This window comes from Hyposmocoma kahamanoa, unplaced genomic scaffold (assembly GCF_003589595.1).
Source record: "Hyposmocoma kahamanoa isolate Upper Pololo Valley unplaced genomic scaffold, ASM358959v1 262, whole genome shotgun sequence".
In the NCBI taxonomy this organism is placed as follows: Eukaryota; Metazoa; Arthropoda; class Insecta; order Lepidoptera; family Cosmopterigidae; genus Hyposmocoma; species Hyposmocoma kahamanoa.
The window spans coordinates 818031-844689 of NW_020653765.1; the positions used below are offsets into that span (position 1 = coordinate 818031).

Sequence of the window (26659 nt, forward strand, 5' to 3'; positions counted from 1 at the left end):
AACCCGGAACGCAGTAATGCTCAAATTACTGCTTGGCGGCAGAAATAGGTAAGGTGGCAGTACTTCCCTCGACGAACTCTATCACAATATAAATTTGTTTTGCACGGTGAGCGTTGAGTCCCGGGTACGATTCCCGGTAGGACCGATTTGGGAAACGAATTTTTCTAAATAAGTTCTGGTCAGGGTGCTTGGGGCAGTGCCCTGGACTTAATTTCTTTGCTTTAACTATTACGAGACATAGCAGAATATCAGGGATAAGGGAAAAGGACTTTAAAATCCTTTTGAGTAATAATTTAACAAAAGGATTTTAAAGTCGATAAAAATGTAAAATCGGTAAAGACGGATTTTACATTTCTACCTTTAATTTCATTAAATTTAATTTTGATTTTCATAACAAATCGGCGTTCCAATTCATATTTTCCCGTTAAACAATCTTTATTCAATAATTATATAAACTATTAATAACTTGCTGTAAATACTAATTAAAAATCCATTCGTTTCACTTATTATTCAAATCGCGATACAAAATAACTTCATTACGGTCGTATTTGTTAACTATTTTAGACGTTCTATGCTATAGCACTTAATTCCATTTTTCATTATCATCACCCACTCGCAGTCCACTGCTGGTCCTCAGTTTGACGCATCCACCTGCTGCCAGCAGCCTTTCGCAGATCGTTACTCCAACTGGCCAGAGGGAGCCATTTTTGCCGGACGGCAAAAGGAAAGCTATTAATAGTAATTCTAGCCCAGCTACAGGAAATAAATTAAATCATATCTTTTGTTGCCTCCGTGCTCGAACAGTTACCATGCTGGACTGCCGCGCACAGGTTTGTATGGCCTACATTTATTCCTCTCGTTAGTTTGAGTATATTTGTGGTTTTGTGGTGGTCTACCTATATGTGCCTCCATGGCACCCGCGATACAGGGTTTCCCTAGTGTTCACAAAATACTAATTACTAATTAAGACTTACTAATTCCAATAACCGTACCTATAGCCGTGGTAGCCTGATGATTTAGCATACCGTCTCTCAAGCAGAGGGACATGGATATGAGTATGAGTCCGGTCTTGCACATCCGAGGTTTTCGGAATTCAAGAGCAAAATTGAATTTGAAATATATCATAACCTTTTCAAAGCAAATCCGCATAGGACCTACGTGGGAACTGTAGCCCAAACCCTCTCATTGTGAGAAGAGCTCGGTAGTGGAACTATATATAAGGTTATTATTATGATGTTTCCACCAACATACATTTTTAAAAAGTAATTATTTTACTAAACGTCATTTTGTCAACTAAAGAATCATTTAAAGACAAGTTTGTCCACATATCTTAAGCGAATATACTTTAACGAAACAAAAAAGCGACATAATAAGGCGAAATAAAGGCGATATCGAACACAATTCGACGCCTGTCACTCAATAATCGAGATTTGTTTCTTTTCTCTTATTTTCCTGTTCACTGGGGATGCCACCGGTTATAACTTACGAAGTAGTCGCTTTGATATTTTTATACTGCAACTTAATGTTACAATGTTTTTGAATGAAAAATACATTAACCGACTTTGAAACAGGTAGTGTTTTCAAATCAATAGGAATGTTACAATGTTTGAAAAGAATTTCAGAAAATCTTTTTCGCACAAGATTACGTCGAAAACACTACATATTATTTTAATTTTCTAACAATGGGGTTAAAATCTAAATACCGATGTTCTTTATTTATTACAAAAATAAAATAACCTCATTTATTTTGAAACATCTTTTTTAAATAAGTGCGCATTTGACATTTACCTTTTTTTTTTGACGGGGGGGAAATCTTTATGGATACCCCTGAACCCAGGGAGACTCAGGTGTTATGTGGGGACTCTCCCTCCACACATTTGACATTTACCTACCTAATCGAAAGTGATGAGGTCGACGATGGAGTATAAACACTGAAATAATGTACTCTTGCCTTGAAAAGGCCCAAGTTATAACGTTCAGAGAATAAGCCTGCGGGCAGGGAATATTTAAAAAAATTAAAAATTTGCAGGTCAGAGAAGAATTTGCTTACAAATTACAATATTTTTAATAGCTATACTCAAGTCACTCTGTACTAATTCCCTGAATTAAATTTTCGATTACATTTCGTAAAAAATATTTTTATTAAGATCGAGCTCCTTCTGACAGTCCTTCCAGGGAAGTACTACCACCTTACCTATTTCGGCTATTCCAAGCAGTAATGTGAGCTTTACTGCATTCCGGTTTTGAAGAAAAAGGGTGCTGGTGAAATGAGGCGTGAGGCTTGTCAACTTACGTCTCAGGGCAACATGTGCAATGACTTAAGTCTCAGATCTTTGCGATTTAAAGCTCTAAGTGGCACTGCAAATGTTATGGACTTTTGTTGTTGTTGTTGCTGTTTGTTGTTGTGTCGTTGTTATGAACACACGGCTTGTTTGTCCTGTAACTTGGTATTATATAAAAATACTAAACTTTTCCCAGTGTAAAAGACATAAAACAACACAATTTAATGACATTTTAAATGATTTCATTGTAAACATCTTGTTTCATACTACACCCAGCGCCATTTAACAGCAAACTGATGAATTAAAATACATTATTACACAGCCTTTTTGTATGTACTTATAATCCATATAAATAAACATTTTTTTCGGATGTAAATCCGTCTATTTGTTTTTCCAAACAATCCAACGTTTTAGACTCTACTGTTCCCATGGTCACGGCTGACTGAGTTGGTAAAAGTCATCAAGCAGTATTCTGAACTATAATTACAAATGTTATTAATTGTTAAACTTTTATATGTTAAGTTAAAATACTGTGGAACCAGTCCGGCTGATGGTCAACAAAAAATGAACCCCCTTTTTTCCTAAAAACGAAGTCAACCTGTCCACTAAAACAATACATTAGCTAGTAATAAGGTTAGTGAGAGGACAGTAGGGGGACTAATAGAGCAATTCAATAACATTCGATCAGTTGATGGGATTTTGATCCCTTTGCCATTCGATTTTTGTAGGGTGCAATAGTTCACTGTTTTATTGAGTTCTGAAACTTTTACTAGACATTATTTCCCTTTTAATGATTTGATTTACCATAGTCACCGAGGCAATTGATATGCAACACTTGATTAGGGCCTTGTTTTTGTTTTTGTTCTTATTATACTAGAACACAACATTTTATTTCTATACCTTCATTTGAATATTTTGTCGACACGTTCTCTATATAGAAATTTTATGATACCTTGTATTTCTCGCTAAGTGAATTTGTATTCATTTGAGAAATAAATATGTTAAACCATAATTCTTCTCAACAAATGTAGTCTTTGTATACTGCTACGTGTACTCGTGCATGACTTGTACCTACATAAGTCCAGCAGTAGAAAAATAGGTTAACTAAACACGATACACAACATTATACTACCAAAAAGCAATAAAAAAAATTCAATTCAATCTCTCAAAATTCCACCCAAGAAAGGTAATTTAATTTTTTAACCTGTAAAGTAACAAAGGGCACGTGAGACGTAAGGGTTGTTGAGGGTGGCGTCATTAAAATACATGCAATGGGGTGACGAGTGACTTGATACGGGGTGTCACATTGTTTGAAATCTTGAGGGGTGATAGTTATGGTATGGTGTTGACTATCTTTGATTAAAAATTTCTTGACGTTTTGTAGTTGACATTGTAATTCAGATTGTTCTTAATAACAAATCTGTAACGAAGTGTATCGCATCGTAATCACTGTTATGGTCCGTCCGGTTTAAGTACTTAATGTCGTATTAATTGTCTATAAAAAATACAGTTAAGGAACCTTAAATCTATAGCCAATCAAATTACAGTATTGACTTCTAAAAACAAATTTAAATTTATAATTCCAATGAGGAAAATAACTTTCCAACCTGCCTGTATTATTAGTCTACGAAAAAACACCCAATTTTTTATTATGCTGTCGGACCCATCTGACGGGGCGTAATTGTGAAAAATATCTTTCCATAAGTTTATTCTTTTACTTTACTTTGATTTTGCCCTCTTCGATTTCGATCAAAATTCTTTGCGGAGACTTTGAACACTTTTAAAGAGACGAAATGAGAAAATAATTGCGCGGTATTATTGGCCGACATGGCTTCTTTTGAAAGTATTTTAATAGGTATTATTTTTATTCTTGAGATGAGATTAATTCTTAATTAATTAGTAGTATAATGTAGATTCCATTTTTATAGGGAAGTGTTGTGATAACTTAATTGTTTGCGTAAAGTTGTCAGGTATCTAATATTATCAGATATTATTAATTTAATGTTCAAAATGTAGTGTGCCAAAAATGTATTAAAAAAACAAATTTTATCAACACCATTGGTCACATGCATGTCATACCACTTTGATAACCTCTAATGAATTAGGAAATAAAACCATTTTTTTTCGGATTCAGAAACCAAAGTTTCGGGCCCTTTACGGTTACTACCACCGCGACCTTGGGGCCTACAAAGGGCCCGCGTTCTTGTGTATAACTGTAACAATCGCGAAAACCTAGGATCCGCTAATAAGTTGCTTATGTCATGTGTCAATAATGTATCATAATTATTTATAAATTTTGATCTTATCTGTTTTTATTTGTCATGCATCCCTGTTATTTATTCTGAACTCAACTCTCCGTTTGACAGGTCGAGAGTGCTTAATGGCATTAAGTCTGTTATTTGTACTATTTTGTACACAAGAAAGTTTAAATAAAAAAAAAAGTCCATCTATTTTTGTTATAAAGTCTATCTAAAGTCGATGGAAGTCCGTGGAATTTATTTTTCGCGCCATAGTACATAACGTATGGTTATCTACGCTCAGACTTTCATATGGACTTTGTAGACGTAGTAAAACATAAATAATGCCAAAGTACACAAGCGTACACTTTGAAATCGTGAGAACGTCGAGGCCGTCCGACTGTTCAGACGCTAACATACATAGAAGACATGATACAACGGATCTTGTAACATAAAGTGACCATAGTGCTATAAAACACAAGAACAAAGTGGCTTCACCTTAATGAAAACTCAGGCTAATTATCATCATATCGTTATACGTCTCAGGACTGGGCACAGGCCTCATCAACGGAGAGGGTTTATGCCAAATACGCCACGCCGCTTTCCTAATGCAGGATGAATTTACTCAATGTTGCAAGGCTTCTACGATGTGTTGATTTCGAGATGTCAAGGACGGGACGAACAAGTCGTGTGCCTGGTGCGTCCATCATCCTGAGACATAAAGCTGAAAAGTCCCATGTGACTATAATTTCACCAGAGCACCCTTACCCTTCAAAACCGAAATGCAATAATGCTCACATTATTGCTTGGCGGCAGAAATAGGTAAGGTGGCAGTACTTCACAAGAAACTTATCGCTACATTATTGTTCATTAATCGAATATGTACTAGATTATAACTAATAATTACACAACAGGTTAAAGTTATTTAAAAGTTGGATAAAATGATATGAATGTGGAAATTTATATTTTAAAAAACGCTTTGCACGCCATGATCACGTAAAAACTGATAAATGATGTTATATTCTTGGCCATGTTGCAGGATATTCAATGTCAAATGTCAATACTAGCGACTTGACTTCAGGGTTTTTAAGTTAGATTGTAGAAGTACTGCAGTGGCGCGACTGTGACGCGGCAGCGCCGCGCGTCAGTGCTATTCAGTAATTTCTAGTTCACTAATTGTTATTGCAAAAGTGGCCCACACGTAACACGTCAGTAGCGATGCAACTGCGCTTCTAAATATTGTATAAAAATTAGTGGTGTACTTCTAAAAACGTCTAATTTCAAGACGCCAATTTTCGAATATTAATAGCATTCTCCATTCAAGTGGCGCTCCGGCAAAATAGTCGTTTAAAAACCTAAAACAAAGATCCGTAATGAGCAAATTCCAGTTGGATCGAAAGAATGTTTCTTAGTATTTCATTGATCCCTGTCACAAAAAAAACAAACTAGTGAATAATATTCAATAAATATAAAATATTAACAACATTGTCAATATAAAGACAGACAACAACGAAAACACTCAAAACCTCTCCCGTGATGTAGTTTAAAAGGCATAAAGTATGCAAAGTTAGGGTAACCGTTGCCTTACAGCACAATTTGTGAGCCACAATAAAAAATCCCTTAACACAAGACAACAGTAACTGTTGGGGTTATTCGTCTTGTTCGCCCCTTGCGACAGGCTCTGCGGAATAATATGGATATGCATTGAATTAAAAGGTCCAAAAACCAGACGTCATATAAAACACATGCAACACACAAACAAGGTACACATTAACTTGTTAAAGTAATCTCTTACCATATGTGTAAATAATATAACCTTAGGTACCGAATTTGTTCAACCAAGAGATGGAGACCAGGAGTCCTAAGATACAGGACTTTCCTAGTTTACGCTCCTGTCTTTCACAACGCTTATATGTACCTACACTCTGTTCCTTTACTTTATTTACAGTATCAAATTGTAAATATAGCTACAGATTATTTTTGATATCAACTCGAAACTTCTAAATACATAATAATAATGATCTACCTTTGTCAATATATATTTATGCTATTTTTTTAATTTCATATATAAATGATTGCAACAACTAATGAATTTTGTATATGAAATTGAATAATACTACTGCAATATTTTTGTAGATGCTAAAATAAAAGCTATTTGTTTTAACCAAATCAATGCAAAGGCATTGGCTTCGTTGAGTATGACCCAAAATATTTTTGTGTGCTTTCATTGTGTTAGAAACAAAAAAAAAAATAAGTACGATCAATATTGGGTAGAATCTATAACCAAATATAGATTGCAAGTCTAATCGTGTTCGAATTTTAAGGTACTTGTAAAGAGCGTGTCCACATTAAGTTGTCAGTTAACAATGCGTTCATTATTATTTCACGTGCAGTCGTCAGTCATGCGGCGTTTTTATTGCCCGCTGCCGGCACCACTTGTAACGGAGGGGAATTGATAGCATTTTAAAGCAGGTTAAGGTCAGTAAGCCTGAACTACGCAATGGAGATGTGCTGGGGTCTAGAGACTTTGTTAACTATAATAGTAACAAAGGATTTAGAAACTTTGAAACTTTGAGAATGGATTTTTGGATTTTGTAATTTTGAAGAATTACGTTCTTATTATGATAGTATAGTCACTGTAATCGAGCCCAGTGGCATGTTATTAACGTACACACTTAACATAGCTTCGTACTCGTGCCATAGACACACACATAGACAACCACAAATTACACCCAAACTCACGAGGGAAATAAATGTAGGCCATGTAAATATTTCTCCCGGCCCGGGAAGCGAACCTGGGATTCTGCGTTGCAGTTGCAGTTGCAGGCATGGTAACCGTTCGGCCAGTTTTATTATATTGCGAGCTAATATTAGTAAACGCTTAGACGAAATGATTCCTTGAAATATGTAGTTTCGTTCCACCTCCAAAATACTAGCGACAGGGCTGCCTCCACAGCTAGGGCTAGCAAACTTTAAACAACCAAAATTATCGGAACCTTGGATCCGAATGCTGGGTCTCATTTTTCAGAGTTCAAAATATTGATTCGTGAAGTACCAGCGGAATTTTTTTCTCTAGACTAACTTTGAAAAACATCATGGGCCGATGAAGAAACACAAAAGTAGGCAAAAAAAATGATCGAAGGAATATCTCTCTGTGTTCCATCTTTGTAATTGTAAATGTAAAAAATAATTACTTATAATAAACTACTGGACTAATTTTCCAAAAATTATATTAAGTCAACCTTATATTACAAATATTCAAGCGACATCTTTAGTCAGCCAGATGTAAAGGTACCTGGCTGAGTGAAGATAAACTTACATAAATTTCTCACAGAAAACTTTGCAACAAGCACACAGACAAATTCCTAAGGTCTGCGGATTCGTTTCGTAGTTCAGTTGGGAGGCCGTAAGCCACGGTTTAGTGAAAGCACTGGCTCGAGTACAGCTGGATAGAATAAATTTTTCCATGTGTTCGAAATTTGTCATAATAACTGGAACACAACATTTTAGGCACCTTACCGTGGAGATCTAATTTCATGAATTTAATGTAGCCCTATTCCTATAGTCTGTCTTTTTTGAAGACGGAGTAAAATGACGTTTGTAGGGTTGCCAATTTTCATAAAATTTTAAATAGTTATGTGTTGTTGTCGATAGATTGTGAAAGAAGATAAAATTTTGCCAAAAATGACTGAAATATGAAAGTTACGACGTTCTAATGACTACTAATTGCGTCATCGCCTTATTGTGTTATTGTTTATTCTTATTTTGACAGTTGGCCTACTAGTATCGAGGACAATTTTTATTCATATACATTTTAATAATGCTGGGTTTGATGGCCTGTATTGAATTGAAATGAAAAACTTTAAATTTATGTCTCCTCTTTGTATTTTTCATAAATATAGTTCTAAATATTATTATAAATAATATTATGTACGAACTTACAAAAATTGACAAATAGTTTAAATAAGCTTAGCACAAGCTAAGCAAATGGATGAATAATTAGCCTAGGAGGAGTCAAACGAAACAGGTTCATCTATTTATTCCATAAGAGTGACCAATATTCAGTCGATAGTCGATAGAATATTTATCGACTGCAATCACTAGCTGCTCGCAAACCGGCAACACTTTAGCGCAATGAACTGTCATTTAACTTCGTCTTCAAAAAAGACAGACTATAATATTTAAGCTCTATGTGCGTTTCTAAACGAACTGTCTTTTACTGACAATAGAAGCATCAAAGTCAAACATCAGGATCTGTAGCTTATATCGAACGTCAAAACACTATGAGGTAAACGTTCAATGTTTAAAGTTCCGTACTCCAAACGGGGTATTTGCTCATTTTCTTTATTTTCTTCGACTCGACTGCTTTGAAACTAACGCATTTTCGTTATTTTGCCTACTTTATATCTAGAATTCTTTGAAAACTGTAATTTAAATTTTTATTGAAATGATATTCAATTATTTTTGTGATATTACTCCAATAGTTTGTTACAATTATTAATACAAAGATGGGGCTACGACTTAAAAGTCGTTGAAAAACCTAATATAAAGACACGACAACAAGCACATAGAAAAAATCGTGAGGTCCGCTGGTTCGGTCCGTGGCTTAGTTTGTATAGCGTCTGCCACGGTATGCTAGAAGACGTCGGTTTATATCCGGCCGGATCGAAGGAATTTTTTCTGAGTTTTCGATCTTTGTATTAATAATTATAACAAACTGTAATTTACCTAGCGGCGACAAATGCCTAAAGTCAGTACATAGGTCTATACCAAAAAAAAACTCGTTGGGCACTTTCGACAACTCGGTAACTGCACCCGTGGCTCAGATGGTTAGAGTAATGCTACGGTGCAGCATGGATGTGGGTTCAAGCCCTACTGGGTCGAATTTTTCTGTGTGTTCGATCTTTGTATACATAATTATAATTAATCTATTTGTTCGAGCATGATAATATACTTAGACGTTTGTTGCCCTGAAACTATGTTATGAATTTTATATATCATCTATAAAAGTCACCCGAAATAGAAACTGCTTTTTTCCAATCGAATAAGTCGTTTTAGGTAAATCGCGCCATAAATATGCAACGTATAACACCCCAATAAATAAAATGGACTAGACCTGTGCAATTCTATGCGATCAATAACGATACATCCGAAATAAACGCGAATGGTGCATGAATTCTTCATTTCAAAATGTATGGCTGGCCATGTTAGGGCATTATTATTTTTAGTGCTCGCCACACTGCTGGTATATTCAGATGGAATTTTTGATGCACTGGCGACACAGCCGCGTTGCGATTGGCTGCCCTGAATATTGTATGAGCCAATCACTGCGCTGCGCTTAACGCTGCATTCCAATTTCAAATGATGAAGGCGGGAGACCGTTGGCGACAAAGTACTAGCTCTTTTGCAATGTAACAGTATCGGAATGAGTATAATTTGTCGTTACACAATCAAATGGTCTGAGTCGGTATGTGGTTGAGTGTGGTTAGAGAGATAATTGAGTGGAAAGGATCGGAGAGAGCTTGGAAAAACCAGTGTACTAGATACGTTAATGGCGCTAAGATAAACGCGCTTAACTTCCATGTTTGGTGAAACGACTTTGCATTGAATTGAACTAATAAGTTACTAATTACACTATGCAGAGCTATGTCTCTAGATAATTGTATGAATTATTGCAGTTAAGCTATTTATATTTTAATGTTTCAATGTGAAAGTTTTTATAGCTAAAGAAACAATTATGTTTTTTTAATGTAACAAACGGTGATTGTAAATTTCTACATTGTTGTTTTGAGAGTGTTCACAATTTTAACACAAAATAAAACTAATCTGGCAATATTCATTAAACAAACCATTTTTTTTTTTATTTAATTCAGACAATATGACCCACGTAATATATACCTTAAGAACTAACAAACATACAACATAACGATGTAACAAAACACTTTTTATTTATTTACACGTATGGACTGCGACGTCTAACGCAACTTAGGTATTCGGTAATCGACCTCAAAAACGCCGACATATGACACCCTTCGGCCGAAACTCTTCCTTCATGAATTAATAATTTATCTGCAATCAATTTACATGAAACTATTGTGGGCATTTATAGGTAATATTTTATTAGATTTGTTTTTATAATATAGGTAATCATAATGTTGCTTAAAATGTATGAATAGTGTGAAATGAATGGATGTGAAAATGGTCTTGGACGGTTGCGATAGCAGCCTCGTGTTAGAAAACAAGATATATGAATCTTCATATGTGCAATTTAATAAAGACATGGACATCCCAAGGAGTTAAAGGTGTTTTCTTATTGAATCTCTTTTAAAAGTTACTTTGATTTCGAACCACAATATAACGTTGATACTTAATAGTTATTTGTGGAGCAGCAACAAGGGGACACGTTCCATATTGTGGAACAGCATAACAATAACAGAGATAATGGAACAAACATTAATATAGGAACAATTTCGGCTAGGTCATAAGGTTATCGATTGTGGGATCCGACCCAGTAATAAATTATAATAAACGCTTTGTAACCTGTGCGAAAACTGCAAGGTTACTTCACAGTTTTGGAATGCAATTATGTCTTTTTTTTATGATACCATGTGACACGCGACACGCCTTTCCATGGCAGTTCCAGTGCCACTCCGCTACTGCGCTCGTTACCCTAATAAGTTGACAAGTGTAACGTTCATGTACTTCTCTGGACGTCCTCTTTTACAAGGAGCTCTACTGCTACTAATGTCTTTTATAATTTTGTCAAGTGGATATTTAAATATACATTAAAAGTGTCTAGGGACCAAGCACGTTTTTGTCAATTACTGAAAATCAGGTTTTTTAATAATATTTTTTTCACACCGATGATTTATTGGTCAATTTTATAATGAAATTGATCAAAAAATCCATTGGTGTTAATATTAATTAAAAGACGGATTTATAGTAATTAGCAAAAACGTACTTGATCCCTAGAAACTTTCGGTGTGTGTAATTACTGTATTATCACGTGCGATATGAAAGTTAAAAGTATTTAGTAAACGAGTAGAACCGACCTAGGTGACTCAGCGCTTTACGCTGTGGGCGTTGAATGAGGAAATCCCGAGTTCGATTCCCGGTACGACCAATTTGGGAAATGAACTTTTCTAAATTTGTTCTGGTTGTGACCTTTCTTTATGGTACCGCTGGGCCTTGAACACCGCCGTAAAGTTGCCTGCTTATCGGTATTCTACAGGATATATCACAGAGGGAATTGCATGATTTCGTTCCGTCTTCTTCTTTCCATCATCGAAAAACTAGCCTCAGGCTGGGCTTCCACTCCTATGTTGTGGATACCCCAAGAATTCGCACGAGGCGTAACGCACACGTACACGCACATACTCATAGCTCCGCCCTAGGGAAACAGACAATCACAAATTACAGCCAAACTCACGAGAGAAATAAATGTAGGCCATACAAATATTTATTTTTGGCTCGGGAATCGAACCCGGGACCTCTGCGTCGCAGCCCAACATGGTAACCGATCGGCCACGGAGGCAGTTAATTATAATTATATTTAATAACGATTCCATATTTATATGGCGAACGGCTGTGGAGTGGAATTCCTTACCTGCAGACATTCCTTGAACGTCATAACTTGGACCTTTTCAAAGCGAGAGTGAATAGGCATTATTTATGAATGCATGCTCTATAGTCGACCTCATCGTCACTTTCCATTAGGTAAGATGGAGGTAAAAGGCGCGCTTATTTTATTATAATTAAATAGTGAATTTCGTTGTTTGTATAATGTAATTCACTACTTTGAGAACAGGTAACACACCAATTACCATGTGGTTATCTGGCACAAGCAAACCTAAACTGAAGAAGTATTAATCTATAAGCTTAAACAAAACTTCTTTCTAAGAACAAGCTATAATATTTTCTATAGGCTATTAGCTAACATAAACATGTGATTTAAACAGATAAGCTGTGTTTCCAGTTGTCAACAACCGTATTTACATAATTGCATGGAAACTATTAAGTTGGGTTATCTTTTAAGATGTATTGAAGTGTGAATTGTGAATGTTTTCTCGAAGATAATGATCATAGTATGATTAATCTTATATATATTGTCTAATAATACAAGGCTTCTGAAACAAGATACTGAGGCCAATCCTGTATTTAGATCTGCAGAAAGATTTTTTTCTACGATACCAAGTGGCAAAACGAACAAGTCAGGCGCGTGGCGGTCAGCGACACGCCTGTCCATGGAAGTTGCATTGCCACTTCAGAGCTTTAAATTGCAAAGATCTGAGGGACACTGTCACTGCGCCCGTCACCCTGAGACATATTGAATAGTCTCATGTGCCAGCAATTTCACCAGCACCCTTACCCTTCGAATCCGGAAATCAGTAATGCTCGTATTACAGGTTGGTGGCAGAAATAGATAAGGTGGCAGTACTACCCTGGACTAGGGATGCACAATACGACTCGATTTTTATGAAGAACGATTCAGATGTAAACGATCTACCGATTTTTTGTATCGGTTCATTTCAATACAATTTCAAAGCAAATCGATTCAACATTAAGGCGATTCGAATCGTCTAGATATTCACAGTTTAAACAAAACTGACATTTTCTGAACCCCTGCTGAATCATAAGATTAATCCTACTTTATATTGACCTGCAAGAAAAGTACTTCGGTAACATCTAAATACAATAGGTTTACGATATTTGGCAATTGTTTCTACTTCTGTGCCATGTGAATGCCTTTTCTTAATGGCTAATATCACTCTAAATGAAAGTCTTAACCGACTGAGACCGAAAAGGATCTTTTCTTTTTTTTGTTGAGAGGCAAACAGTTACACAGATATAAAAAAATACATATTTTAAAATTAACATAATTACAATTTATGAATAGATATATCCATAGACATTTATATATAATACATACAACACAAAAAACCCGTGCACAGGAACAACGAAACAAAACAAACATGTTAATGCGTATTTCGTATTCCGAACACTGCAACAGTGCACACAGAGGCAACTCGCTGCGCTCAGGACCGGTCCTGTCATTAAGTAACGAAACACAATTCGTAATTGAAAACTCATTGTTAAACTATTAACAAAGCATTGCGTGAGAAAATAAATGTTAAAAAAAATTATGACTTTTTTATCAAAATTATTTTTATAAATGATTTTTCGAAAAATCGTTCAAACCTGGAGGAACATTTTCACAAGGAGCTCTACTACGAAAATAAATGTACATTTAAACTTCTGTGCAATAAACCGTTAAATAAATAGATGATTGGTATATACGAAATGTGTAAAAAAATCTGCGCCGCCATTTGCATGTAGAGCCCGCAAATAAAGTGATAAAAATGTGTGTCGCAGCTCACTGTCACAGATTTGATAATGACGTGCACAATAAGAGGCTAAACAGCTACTAGCCAATACAAATGATAGCGCGTAGACTACAAAGTACTAAACCTTTTGAATTATAGTGAATAAAATAAAAATTAGTACCAGTGTTAACTAGACTATGAACACGTAAACAGAATGTCTTTCTCCCAATATTTTTTAATATTTTGTTGAAATAGTAAATTTTTTTATAAGTTACTATTCATTTTCTAGCACTTTTAATTCAATATTTGGGTGCTCTTTTAAAAGGCTAGATTATTTTTTTACAAATGAAGGTAATTAGTTACAATGTTTTATTTGGCTTTAAAAAAAAATAAATAAACACATTATTTGAAATATGGGAAATGAAACAATTTTTTTCCGAATCTAATTTAAAACGTTAAAATTTTAACGCACTGAGTTTTTTAACAAACAACAGCACATCAGCTATACTCTTTTGTTTGAATATCGCCTCCATCAAAGTGTAGCTTGATGTGCTACCATCTGTACTATTTATAGTTCACATATGAATTATAAGTAATGCCAGGAATTTCCGATGTGCGAATTTGTAAGTCGTTTGTAATGGATACGTCAAATACCTGAAGAACCTGATTGTATAATCAGAATGTATAGTATAGCACATAATGTATTGTCAGAATTGGCACAAGAAATGACGTACTTTGTTGTCGGAGGTCTAGATCCACTTCGGGCCACTAAGCTAGCGAAGTTAGTAAGTAAGTAAGAATTTGCAAGGTTACGTTGGAATATATTAGAATCTGATTACAACATAGTGAATATTAGTAGTTTAATGTTAAAATTATTGCTACCCTAAATAAATGAATGGAATTAATCCCATGCTCTGAAAGAACACTGCATCAAGGTGGCTAAAATAAGGGTTACGTTCAATTTTGAAAATTATCTGAATTAAAACCAAAATTGAATTTTAAAACTGGACGTAAATATTCAAAACAGTCGTTAAAACCTAAGACATGCTCCGTTCAAAAATCTATGAAATACCTTTTTCTACAAAACATAGCCATATGCCATAGTAATACCATGAGCAAGGCATTACCGGTTTTTAGGGTCTCTACGATCTATTAATACGAATTATTGGACAGATTTCTTTTGGTTGAAAAAGTAAAGAGCTCTGAGACCTCACGGACCAAGAGTTTAAACTTCGAAGATTATGATTAATTCCAAAAGCCTTTAACTCAGTTGCTAATGCAAATGCAATACAATTTGATGTCCTAACCTTTGCTGTGAATGATTAAACGATTAAGATGTTAAAGTGGCCAGTTTGTAATCTCTGATTGATGATTATAGCTTAACTATTTGCATGATTTGAGCTATGACCTTTACTTTTGATGTAGTTCACTTTATGTTTTCTTGAAGTTGAGCTAATTTCCGATTTAAGCGTTTTATACAGGTCATAGTAATCAATTTTGCTATCTAACTTAAAAATAACATTAGGAAGTCATAAAATATAAACATTTTAACTTTACTTAAATTAATTCACTACCACAGTGTCTTCACACACATATAGAATTTGGTTGCTGTACCAAAAAAACCCACTCCATTTTGGGCTCCTACCTCCCACATAAAATTCCAATATCAAATTGAAGACATTGTAAATTTTTCGCAGATAGGTAATAATAGAATGATATCGAGTAAACTGGAACATTTTAACATAAATAAGATACTTTATATAACAAAGACTTAGGTATACTTTTAATAAAATGTTATTATTGGACTATGTATTACGTATCTTTACCCCGAAAGTATGATTCCGATATTCTTGTTATTCACGTCTAGTTATTTTAATTAGACGTTTAATAGTAATCTTAAGACGCATACTTACATGCTATGATGCCCATCTTCTAATGGGGTTCGTTCCTGTTACATTTCTGACTTGCTTATTTCGTTTCCTCAACTCATATCAGTCTTTCTTTCTCTCTTTCATATACTCTGGTTTATTCTTAGTCCAGTTCTTTGGCTTTTGAAGGACTACCTTTCTCCACGTTCCTGTCCACATTATTAAATTTATAAATTTGTGCCTTTACTGTATAAACATCCACCTCTAGAAATATATAGTTAAAAAACAGATAAAGTTGATTATGAAAAAGATCTGTACAAAAAAGAAGTTTTTCCAAATTGCAATGATTGGCAGGAGGTTCGATAATTCTAGTAATACTGAAGTCATAGATGATACTGCAACTGATTTAATCTTCAAGATTTTTCTTTTAATTAGTTTCTACAGTACCCGTGGGAACACGAGAAATAAACCTAAACGTAATCGGGACTATATGCTAATACGTTATGTTAATTCGACGCTTTACTGAGATGCTATTTTCGAAGTTATATTTATAGTCTCTATAAAACAAAAATAACCACACATACGTCATTGCCATAAAAAGAAAACTTACACAATTATAAAACAATTCATCTCGAACACAACCGTCTAACACATCTTATTCAATAAACATAAAACGACTAGACAATTCCATACAATAGTAAGCGTTGTCGCATCAAATGTGTGGGGTAAATCATTGCAGAATGCCACTTTGTCATTGGCCATAAAGAGTTATTGTAGTGCATAAAGGGGCATTGTTTTGAGTCCTTGTCCATTGTTGTCAGTATGACATGTCTCTTTGTCACATTTAGTTACTTTACCTTGGATAGGTAGGTTAGGTATTTCAATTTATCGGCAGTCTTTTGATGTATTTACTTGCCAGGTTCTTATTACCTGCTGGCTGTATTTATAAATACATGTTATTCAAAACAACATCTATAGCGCCTGAAAATTTATTGTATTATTTAATTTCATAATATAAAGCGCTCAATCACTCTTATCCCACATAAAACATCTTCTACTATTATTTTATTAAAATTTCCTAAATATTCTAAAAAAAAAATTGTGACATTTGATATTTCATCCTACCTAGTGCATTACTGTTTTGACTGACAATTCTTTTACTTAAGATACATTTTATCTCAAATATGGTGGATGTAAAATTTCCTCATCCACACCATACTATTGTGTTAAGAATAATTTCCAAACGCCATTGTAACGTGTCTCTATTCTTTATGACTCACGTAACTCTAAATCTCAATTGTTAAGTATACTAACTGCCTTAGGTAAGACATCAGTCAAAACAATAATAAATAAGACATTCATATTAACTAATGATTTCAACCTTTTATTATTTGGTACACCTACAATGTACTTTCAAAATATATATCACCGCCCAAATTACGTCTTGGTCCATTGTTAACATTACGTTTCTGGTTTGTGGCGTAAGATACAAACTTCTGTGCGTGGATTTTGTTTGTCATCTAAATGTCATGATTTGGGGGATCACATTGAGAAAATCTCTAGAAGAACTTGATTAAATGGTATTTTCAAGAAATAGTAAAAGAAATTTTCAAGAAATTTTGACGATTTGGTCAAAGAACACCCAAATATTGACATTCTCTAATATTTAATCTGTTATCAAGTGGTTATATATAATCTCGTTAAGCTATAACTCTAATAATGTCACGTCACGTGGTTTAGAAAAGAAAACTTGTGGGTAAGCGTTTTCTGCACCGCTATTCATGATGTGATGTCTAATAGCCCTACCTATAAACTCGACAGAATAAGTTTTAGGAACAGGATTTCTCATAAAAATAAAAAATAACAACCTCAGTTTTATACTTGGATTTAGGAGTTGACTTTAACTTTGAAAGCTGAACGTGTTTTTAAAAGAACTTCAGTAAAATTTCATGAAATTTAGGAATTATTGATATTAAATTATAAGCAACTTAACTATTAAAGGTTCTATCTGTTAAGACTCCTGAATATTCATGTGTTTAAAACCATTTATATTACAAAAGGAAATAGTTTTCTACGTTTACGTTTCTCAATAAGATCCTAAAAGAAAAGAAATTCCGACCTTTTAAATTAAGTTTAAGAGCATCGAATCAACATCCAAACAATTCGCCGCTAATCGCTATTGCTTACACCACACCGTAGTCATAAAAGAGATGGATAGTAATACATTAGACGCGCACGTCTTAATCTGAAGCGGTGGCGATTAACCAAGCGTTTAATTAGCGTTGCCCGCAGGACAATGGTCTCGCATTTGTCTTCCTGTTATTCGGAATGTAAGGCCGAGAGCACTTCACTTATGTTGTTTAATATATTTTTGTTAATGTAGTTGGTGTAGTTTAGGAAATTGTTAACGTTTTTAAAGATTGTATTGGTTAACTGTACAAAGAGCCGAGCAGGAAATCCATCACCGTATTGTCGAACCGGAGATTTCCGATTGTATGTTTCTTTAATATTAAAAAGCTTGTATTACAAACGAGAACAAATTTGAATAACGTTTTTATGAAAAAAAGAATGTTGAATGGAGTTTTTTAGCCTGTATGTCTAAAGTAGTACCTAACAATGACATATCAAGGCATAGCTGCATCAAATCGTAATAAGTCTTGAAATAATAAACAAAATAGACTTTAGATATAACATAGTAACAAAATGATCCAAAACAATCGTTATTATCTATCCATAAATTGTAACTATCCATTAACATGATAACAATAATAAATCGATAGGCGTCAATACAAATATTGACATAGATTAAAATGACATCGCCTTAACCTTTTATTGTTTGTATTATAAGGCATTATCTGGATATAAATTGTTATTTGATTTCTTTGTTTCTTAACAGCATACAATTTTGCACACATAGAAACGGCTTCGACGATCATTGTTTTCGCAATATGTATTTAGTTTCAAAAGTCAATGGCTAATCTAAAATGTAGCCGGTAAATGCAGCTGCGAAATCTCCTGGATTTATTTCTTGGTTAGTTCTTACCACAATTGCAGAAACATTCAAATTCAGATGCAAATAAATTAATCCATATCACTTTTATTTCTCGCAACCAAAAAAAGCGGACTCATTAGGTACAAAAAAACATCACAACGGCCAGCTATAGATTGTATTTGGTCTTGGTTACAATAATTGCTCATACACCATAACAAACTTTTAATACAGGAATAATAAAAAACTTGTTCGAACCGCCTTTTTATTCGGATCTGTACTATACAGGGTGTCCGGTAAAGAATGGATAAGTCTGAACTGCTTTATAGTAGAGCTTATGAATGTTCAAGAAAAAATCAAGAAAAATATATCCTATGTAGTACCTAAGATATATATTTTTTTCTTTTAGTTTAATTATTTTCACCTTACTTTACGTTTTTGTACAACACGACTACAAGTTACTCAATTCTTTCGGTTTTTTGGTGTCATAATATTCTACATTAACTGTGCTAATAGATAGGCAGTATGATTAACTATGGCACTTAAATTAAAAAAAAATTGATTTTATTTTTTCAGTGCAAATTTTTTTTTCTTAAAGTTTAAGCATCTTTGATACAAAAAAAAATATGATAACCTGAGTGGCCAACAATTCTAAAATAATATGTGTTTAAAGTAGATTTCAAAATGGCATAATTCATTATTGTATCTAATATGAATAGAAAATTATTGCTATTAAAGTGCAAAAGGAGTACATTTGACTAAAAACTAAGTTTTCAAAATTAGACCATTTTTTGTCCTGAATTGAGCTTGACCATTGAGGTTCAATAATAAAAACAATATTAGACATAAATACAACTTTATTTATAATTTGTTTACAGCAAATGTTCAAACTGTTTGCCACCGACTCTGATGCAGGGTCTACATCTTCTTTTTGAGTAGCCGCGTATATCGTCGTTCACTTATTGTTGTAGCGGCTGCACTGCCACGGCTACGTAAATATTCCAAGACCTGATCGGCTTACTATACACAATTTCCTTAAGGCAGCCCCAATAAAAAAAATACAGTGGATTTAGGTCCGGTGAACCCAAAGGCCATAAAATTGGCCCCAGACGGTCGATCCATCTGTCTGGGTATGTTCTATTCAAATATGCTCGAACAGGGACCGCATAGTGCGCAAGACAGCCGTCATTTTGTAACCAATGGGATTCCCTCAGCTCCTCGGGCACGTTTTCCATTAAATTAGGCAGATCATTCTGGAGAAACTCCAAATAATTTTGACCAGTTAGGTTCCCCGGTAGTTCAAATGGTCCTATTACTTTTCCATTTAATATTCCCGTCCAATAAATTATTTTAAACTGGTACTGTGATCGGTCTTCCCGCATAAATGGGGTTATTTTTTATACATGACAGGCAAATGACTCCACTCCACCTGATGTTAAGTGGAAAGTGGTATCCAAACGCGAAGGAACCTAGTGCAGCGATGAAACCCTCACTGCACTAGCCACCTCCACCCGGCCTGCCTACAATATGCCTCTTCACGCCTCGTTTGAAGGACCCCATATCATAAGAGGGAGGGAAGACATGTGCCGGAAGGGAGTTCCATTTGTCAACCGTGCGGCAGAGAAAGGAGCCACCGAACCTTTTAGTACGCGATGGAATGCGGCAGGTAGTGAAACGGTGATTACGAAGGCCAGCACGCGTGCTTCTGAGCAGGAACGGGGAAGGGGGGATGAGGTTGAACAGCTCTTCAGAGCACTCACCATGGTACATGCGGTAAAAGGCGCTAAGCGATGCAACATCTCTACGCAGTTGCAGAGGTTTAAGGCGTGATGAGACCTCTTCGTCGCCTATAATTCGAGTAGCACGACGCTGTAATTTATCCAAGGCATCGAGTAGATACTTGGCGGAGCCGTCACACAAGTGCGAACAATACTCAACGCAAGACCGGACCTGTGTTTTGTATAGCAGGCATAACTGGTCCGGCGTGAAAAAACGCGGCACCTTGTTCAGTACTCCGAGTTTCCGTGAGGTTGTTTTGATCACAGATTCGATGTAGCTCCTTGGATTCAAATCACAGCAGATTTCCATACCGAGCAAGGTAAAACTGCTCCGAGGTGAAAGTGCTGTGCTCATCAGAGAAGGCATGGGAAGGGTTTTGAAGTTCCCAGCTATGGAGATTATGTAGATTTAAATAGCCATCTCTTTTAATTCATCTCTGATTCATCACTCCATAGAATTTTGTTAAAAAATTGCGGGTCTTCCTCTATCTTACCTAGCATTTGTCGGCAAAAACGTTATCTTGAAGCGTAATCTCTCGGTTGGAGAGTTTGCACGCATGTAACGTGGTAGGGATGGAATTTATTTTTCTTTAAAATATCGTGCACAGTCGATTTTCCTATTCCCGTGTGTCGTGCTATTACTCTCGTCGAGGTGGAAAGATCTTGCTCAGTTTCCTCAAGCACTATCTCTTTGTTGTCACTACCAGGCATTCTTCCTTCTGAGTAACATGGATGGACCCTCATGAAGACGCGGTAATCTGGGTGACGAGCACTATGGTATCTTTCCCTATAAGAGCTGCAGCTGCATTTGCGTTGGTTCCACATTCCCCATAAATAATATGCATGTTTGCATATTTTTAGGGCGTATACTGAATGCGTGGTATTTTTATTTACAGACCCAAAAACTCTGTTCAGTCTAGAAATAAGCCAAATCGTCGCAATAATCAAACAAACAAAGTCCTAATCAGTAAGCAAAACGATAGTCCATTAAAGAGCCAGGTCATCGTTTTAACACTGATTGAAAGTAAATCACAACAATTGCGAACGGATAACACATGCGATATCGAACAAGTCAAGTGACGTACTAATTCCCTGAAAACATTTGCTAGCCGACACTGACCCTCCTTATCCCATATAAAACAAAAGACGAGTGGTGCGGCGACGGCGCAGGTAACAAATAACTGTCGCACGTGGTATATTCACGGGTGGTACATTCATGGTTTATTAACAATGTCAAAATTGTATAGATTTGATTTATGCATTCTTATGCTGTAAACAAATTATAAATAAAGTTGTATTTATGTCTAATATTGTTTTTTTTATTAAACCTCAATGCTCAATTGTCAAATGTCAAGCTCAATCCAGGACCAAAAATGGTCTATGTAGTTTTTAGTCAAATTTACTCCTTTTGCACATTAATAGCAATAGTTGTCTATTTATATTAGATACAATAATGAATTATACCATTTTGAAATCTACTTTAAACACACATTATTTTAGAATACTTGGCCACTCAGGTTATCATAATACGTAAAATAATTAAATTTAAAGAAAAAATATATCTTAGGTACTACGTGGGATATATTTTTCTTTATATTTTTTTCACAACGTTCACAAACTCTACTATAAGGCATTCTTATCCATTCTTTACTGAACACCCTGTACAGAGGATGTAATTTTTTGCGTTTGATTTGCGGAAAATCAAATAAATTGCGTTTGTTAACAAAGTACAGAACATTGCAATATCTCTTCTACACTTCAAGTTTTATTTTCTCGTATATTAAAATGGTCTTGATCTAAAATTTCGCTGTTAGTGGCGAATTGGGATAATTAGTATGAGATATGTTAATTTAAGTAAACGTCAAAAAAGACCAGAATCGCTGGTACTAATACTATAAATAATACAATAAACTGTATCGACCCATCTATAATGATGACAAGTTATCTAATTTCCACTATACATTTTCCACAAGTCTCAAATAGGCAACTAAGAATATAAACAACTGGTACACTCTCATTACATTTGTCCACTGTTTCTACTGTCAGTGCTATAATTAGAATGTCTAATGTCTACTAAAACAACGGTTCATCTTGTTGTTTCTACGCATTCTCGTTAACTCAGTAATGTGCAGCAATTTCAAGTATAAAACAAGGTTTTGTCACCTCATAATCGTCTTAAAAGATCTTAACAAAGGTTTTTGTACTTTCTGGAACGTTGAGTTTGTAAGTAGAATTGTTAATTATTGTAACAATTGAACTTGTTCTGTTAATATGGTTTTGTCTTTCTGCCAGGTTAAACTGGTTTGTTTTTTTTAGGTCAATATTTACTTTTTGCATGTCGGCGATGGTTCACAAAAATCGTTCAAATGATTTAAAGTTCAGAACCCGCATTTGGATCAGGGTTGTAAGTTATGCTAGTGTAGGCATCTTCATATTAAAGAATATGGCATATGGATATTATTATATTACATAAGTATGTATCTGTCGCGAATTCCTTGCTTTTTTATATACTTTTGCTATGTTTTTGTTTTTCACGTTTGCTTGTCAGTGGTGTATCTGGTGACGTATTATAATGATGTTTCTCATCATAAGTATTTGTGCCCAGTTCTGTTCGTTTACTCAATCCTTTTCTATCTTTTTGCTCATTTCTATCTTTTTCGATACAAACAGTCCATATCATTCACCTGCCCTATCATTTTTTCCATTTTTAGCTTTAATTAAAGTATTCTTGTCATAGTTCTAGAAACCCTTTAACAAAGTTAAATTCCTTTACGATTGTCGCCATGGAGCGCTAGTGCGCCGTGACCAACTATAAAAACCTAGTTAAACAGGCGATTAAAGCATTTATAGAGACTTGTGGTGGTCCACTGACTAACATTGTCGTTAATGTGCTATATAATGGCCGATTAACTTTTGCTCTAAGTTTAAGAGAAGTTAAATGTCTTATGGATTATTTTAGTCTTTTTAATGTTAAATTAAAATTACCATGTCAACATAGTGAATAAAAAGAATATGTTTTGTGATAATTTGATGAGACAATGTGAGATAGCCTCAATGAAAACTTTAATTTAAAATGAAAAATAGGCAAAAAATTGGACGGAAAAAAACATGCAGTCGAGAAACCTTTGGTTCATAAAGAATAAGAAAAACGATGCAATTTGAAGGCGTATTGGTGAATGGCATTTGTAAAACATTAATAAGAATAAAAGAAATAAAACAGATGTAAAATAGATGAGTTTCTAAGTAAGAGAGCCATTGTTTACCATTTATCATTGAAGATGGAAACACGTGGACTTCGAACTTTGTCACAGCAGATCTTTATTGTTCATATAACAGCTGATCTTGGGATCAACGATATTATAAATATACACATTAACCCTATTATTAAACACAAGATAGAACGTTAGTGTTAATTTGTTTATTTAAAAAATATTTACACCTAAATGTAGTACACGAATAGTTTGCTAAATTATTCTTTAGCCTTCACTGTAGTATTTCCAAGTATTAACAGATGTTGGAAACGTTAGTCTAGCACAGGAATAAGATGTGATTATTGTAAATTTTAAACGTTTTCAAATCATGTAAGTTTTACAGAACAAATTAAATATTCCATCTACTTTTGGAAGAAACTTGTCTATATTTTCTTGGTTATTTACATTATTAGCATGAAAAACAAAATGTGAAATGAGAATGATATCACCGAACATTTATCATTACTTCAATATTGATTTCCGTATCTCTCAGTAAACAAAACGAGACAAAACATTATATTAATGGCTTTGTATTGGAAGTTGCCCTTACGAAGGTGACACAGCATCATTAATTGACATTATCTAAGATTCTATTATTCTTATCTAAATAATTCTAAGGTCAACAATTAGTTTAGATCGGTATTGTTTAGTGTGTATTGGTTAGTCGGTAATTACAAATCAGGTTATTAAACGCAAATTTGAAATCAAGACGTGTAAGGGAATTCGTGATGATGAAATTGAAACTTTTCTATTTTTAGATGAAATAAGTAACCTAGATTATTTACAAAGATAGGAAATAACACATAGAGTTCATACTGTAACGTATATATAGAAAATTGTCTAATATTTAATACTTTATTAAAATCAAAAGCCAATGGTACTAATAACAATAATACTTACTTATTCTGTTTCACTGGCGTAGTTGACGGCGTGGGCCTCTTCCTATCCTCTTCTTTAATCGTACTATTATTCATTTTTGATGTCAATCGTTTCAGCACATCATCCATAGACCGCTTATGAGGCGGGGCAAGCGATAACGCACTGTTGTGATTCAGCAGTGAATTATTATTATTACAAAGTCCCAAAACTTTAGCTTCAGCGCCTGGACTACTGCATTCTGACGAGTCTCGCCTTCTGCTTTGCAGGTCTTGGTGTAAACTAAGAAATGATGATGGGACTAGAAGGTTATTTGTCATGTCTAGAGATTCGAATCTTTGCTTTTTACTGGGTCTTTCGTCTTCGTAATTTGTTGCGTCTTCTTCACTAATAGAGCTCCTTGTTGAACAACTTGGAGAGAATTTGTAATAGGTTTGTTGATCGATGTCTGATTCGTTGTCAGGAAATTCCAGATTGGCAGGGCCTGCCTCTTGTTTCTCGGCGTCCGCAGCACCTTCTTGCAATTTGGACGGTGGCGACTTACGTTTAGATGACATGTTTCTGCAAAAGAATAAAATATGTTAAAAATAGTAAACGTATGCGCTAGCGTATAGTGGGACTCGAAAAAAGACAAACTGAGACGTAAACACCAACTATCGATTTTACGGTTGGTTCTATTTAGACCTCACGGTTGTGAAATTTTACAAAATAGTTCCTGACAACTTTCGTTCAATGTTACCTCTATTTTTCTGACCCAAATAAACCGTTAATGTCTTTCATCCGCATTTAGTCCCCTTACAACAAATAAACAACATGAAGTTTCCACAATCTTACGACAAATGCAAATATACTACTGATTATCCCGGGTCAGACATTTGTCACCAAACTTGAGTCTAAAGTAGAGATGTATGCGTCGCCGCCATATTGCCGTCGATGACGATTTTTCCACGCCACCGCAGATGAAGAATATGAGCGGCGTAAAATCGGCGTGGCAAAAAAGTATCAGCTTCTTTGTTAATTATTACTTTTTTATTACTGTTTGATTTAGTTTTGGCTCCAGTTTTCTATAAAATGTACTATCTTTTGTAAGTTTTTTTAGTAAATACCTTTCTAGTTTTCGTACATTTTTTCGAAGGAAAATGGAGAAATAAACGATATTTTATATTTATTTCAAGAGAAGATTGCAATCTCTGTACCGTGGTACGGGATCTAATATTTCCTTCGATGAAAAATCCCAAGCAGACATAGGCAAGATACAATATTGTTTAATGTATATTTTATTTTATATTTTTTCCAATTTCCTTTTATGTTAATTTTGATTTAGTCAAAAATGCGTGTTATTGTAGTTGCGTTTATGATTTTCGTAACTATAGTTCAGAATTGGGCGGTTTGCCTAATATCACTTCAGTCTGCTATAATAAAAGCACCTATATAGACCCCGATACGTTGCTTTGTTTGAAAAACAAAATCTACGTTATTTAGTTCCACAAAAATTATTTCTTTTCCAATATTTTAGTTTTTTCAATCTGAATATTCATTCAATCTGATTTCACATCGTTTACGCCGCCACCGCCGCCGATTTCACGACCGACCCATCTCTAATCTGAAGTAACTAATTGAGCTACGCTAATTGTACTAATTGCAGCCTCCTTTGGGCTTAAGGTGTTTGGACCGAATGAATGTTTTGATAACAAATTAGTTGCATTGGGTTGACCCAATCCTAAAACGACCAAATAGGTATGTTTAATACATTTAAATATAGTTTATTTATTAAAAAAAATAAGTCTTGCGATTGTTGAGGATAGAAAGCAGAAAACATTTAGGGAATTAAATGACCTTATTTGATAATTTTTCCGATAGAAACCATCACATAGATATTTTTACTATGGGTTCCGAGTTGGATGGCTGCATCGTTCTTGGATTTAATTATAACACTCTCAGTGCGCTTAGTATATTTTTTCAGATGAAGATCGGGTATATTATCTTGTATATATAATTTAAACTCCTCTTTGAAACCAAACTATCACCTGACGAGTATTTGCTGTGTATCTTAAT

General features: G+C 34.6%; 1 protein-coding gene across 3 annotated transcripts in view; it reads right to left on the reverse strand.

Annotated features, from left to right (window-relative positions):
• Positions 1-26659, reverse strand: part of LOC113228892 (transcription factor SOX-6) — a 468781-nt gene that overhangs the window by 97283 nt on the left and 344839 nt on the right. For 2 of the 3 annotated variants that reach the window (XM_026462323.1, XM_026462324.1), the window contains exon 2: positions 24629-25165. In XM_026462323.1, coding sequence (XP_026318108.1) covers positions 24629-25161 — 533 coding nt within the window. In that variant the 5' untranslated portion in view covers positions 25162-25165. Of the gene's footprint in view, positions 1-24628; positions 25166-26659 lie in introns of those variants that run through there. The other variant, XM_026462325.1, reaches the window with a different exon arrangement.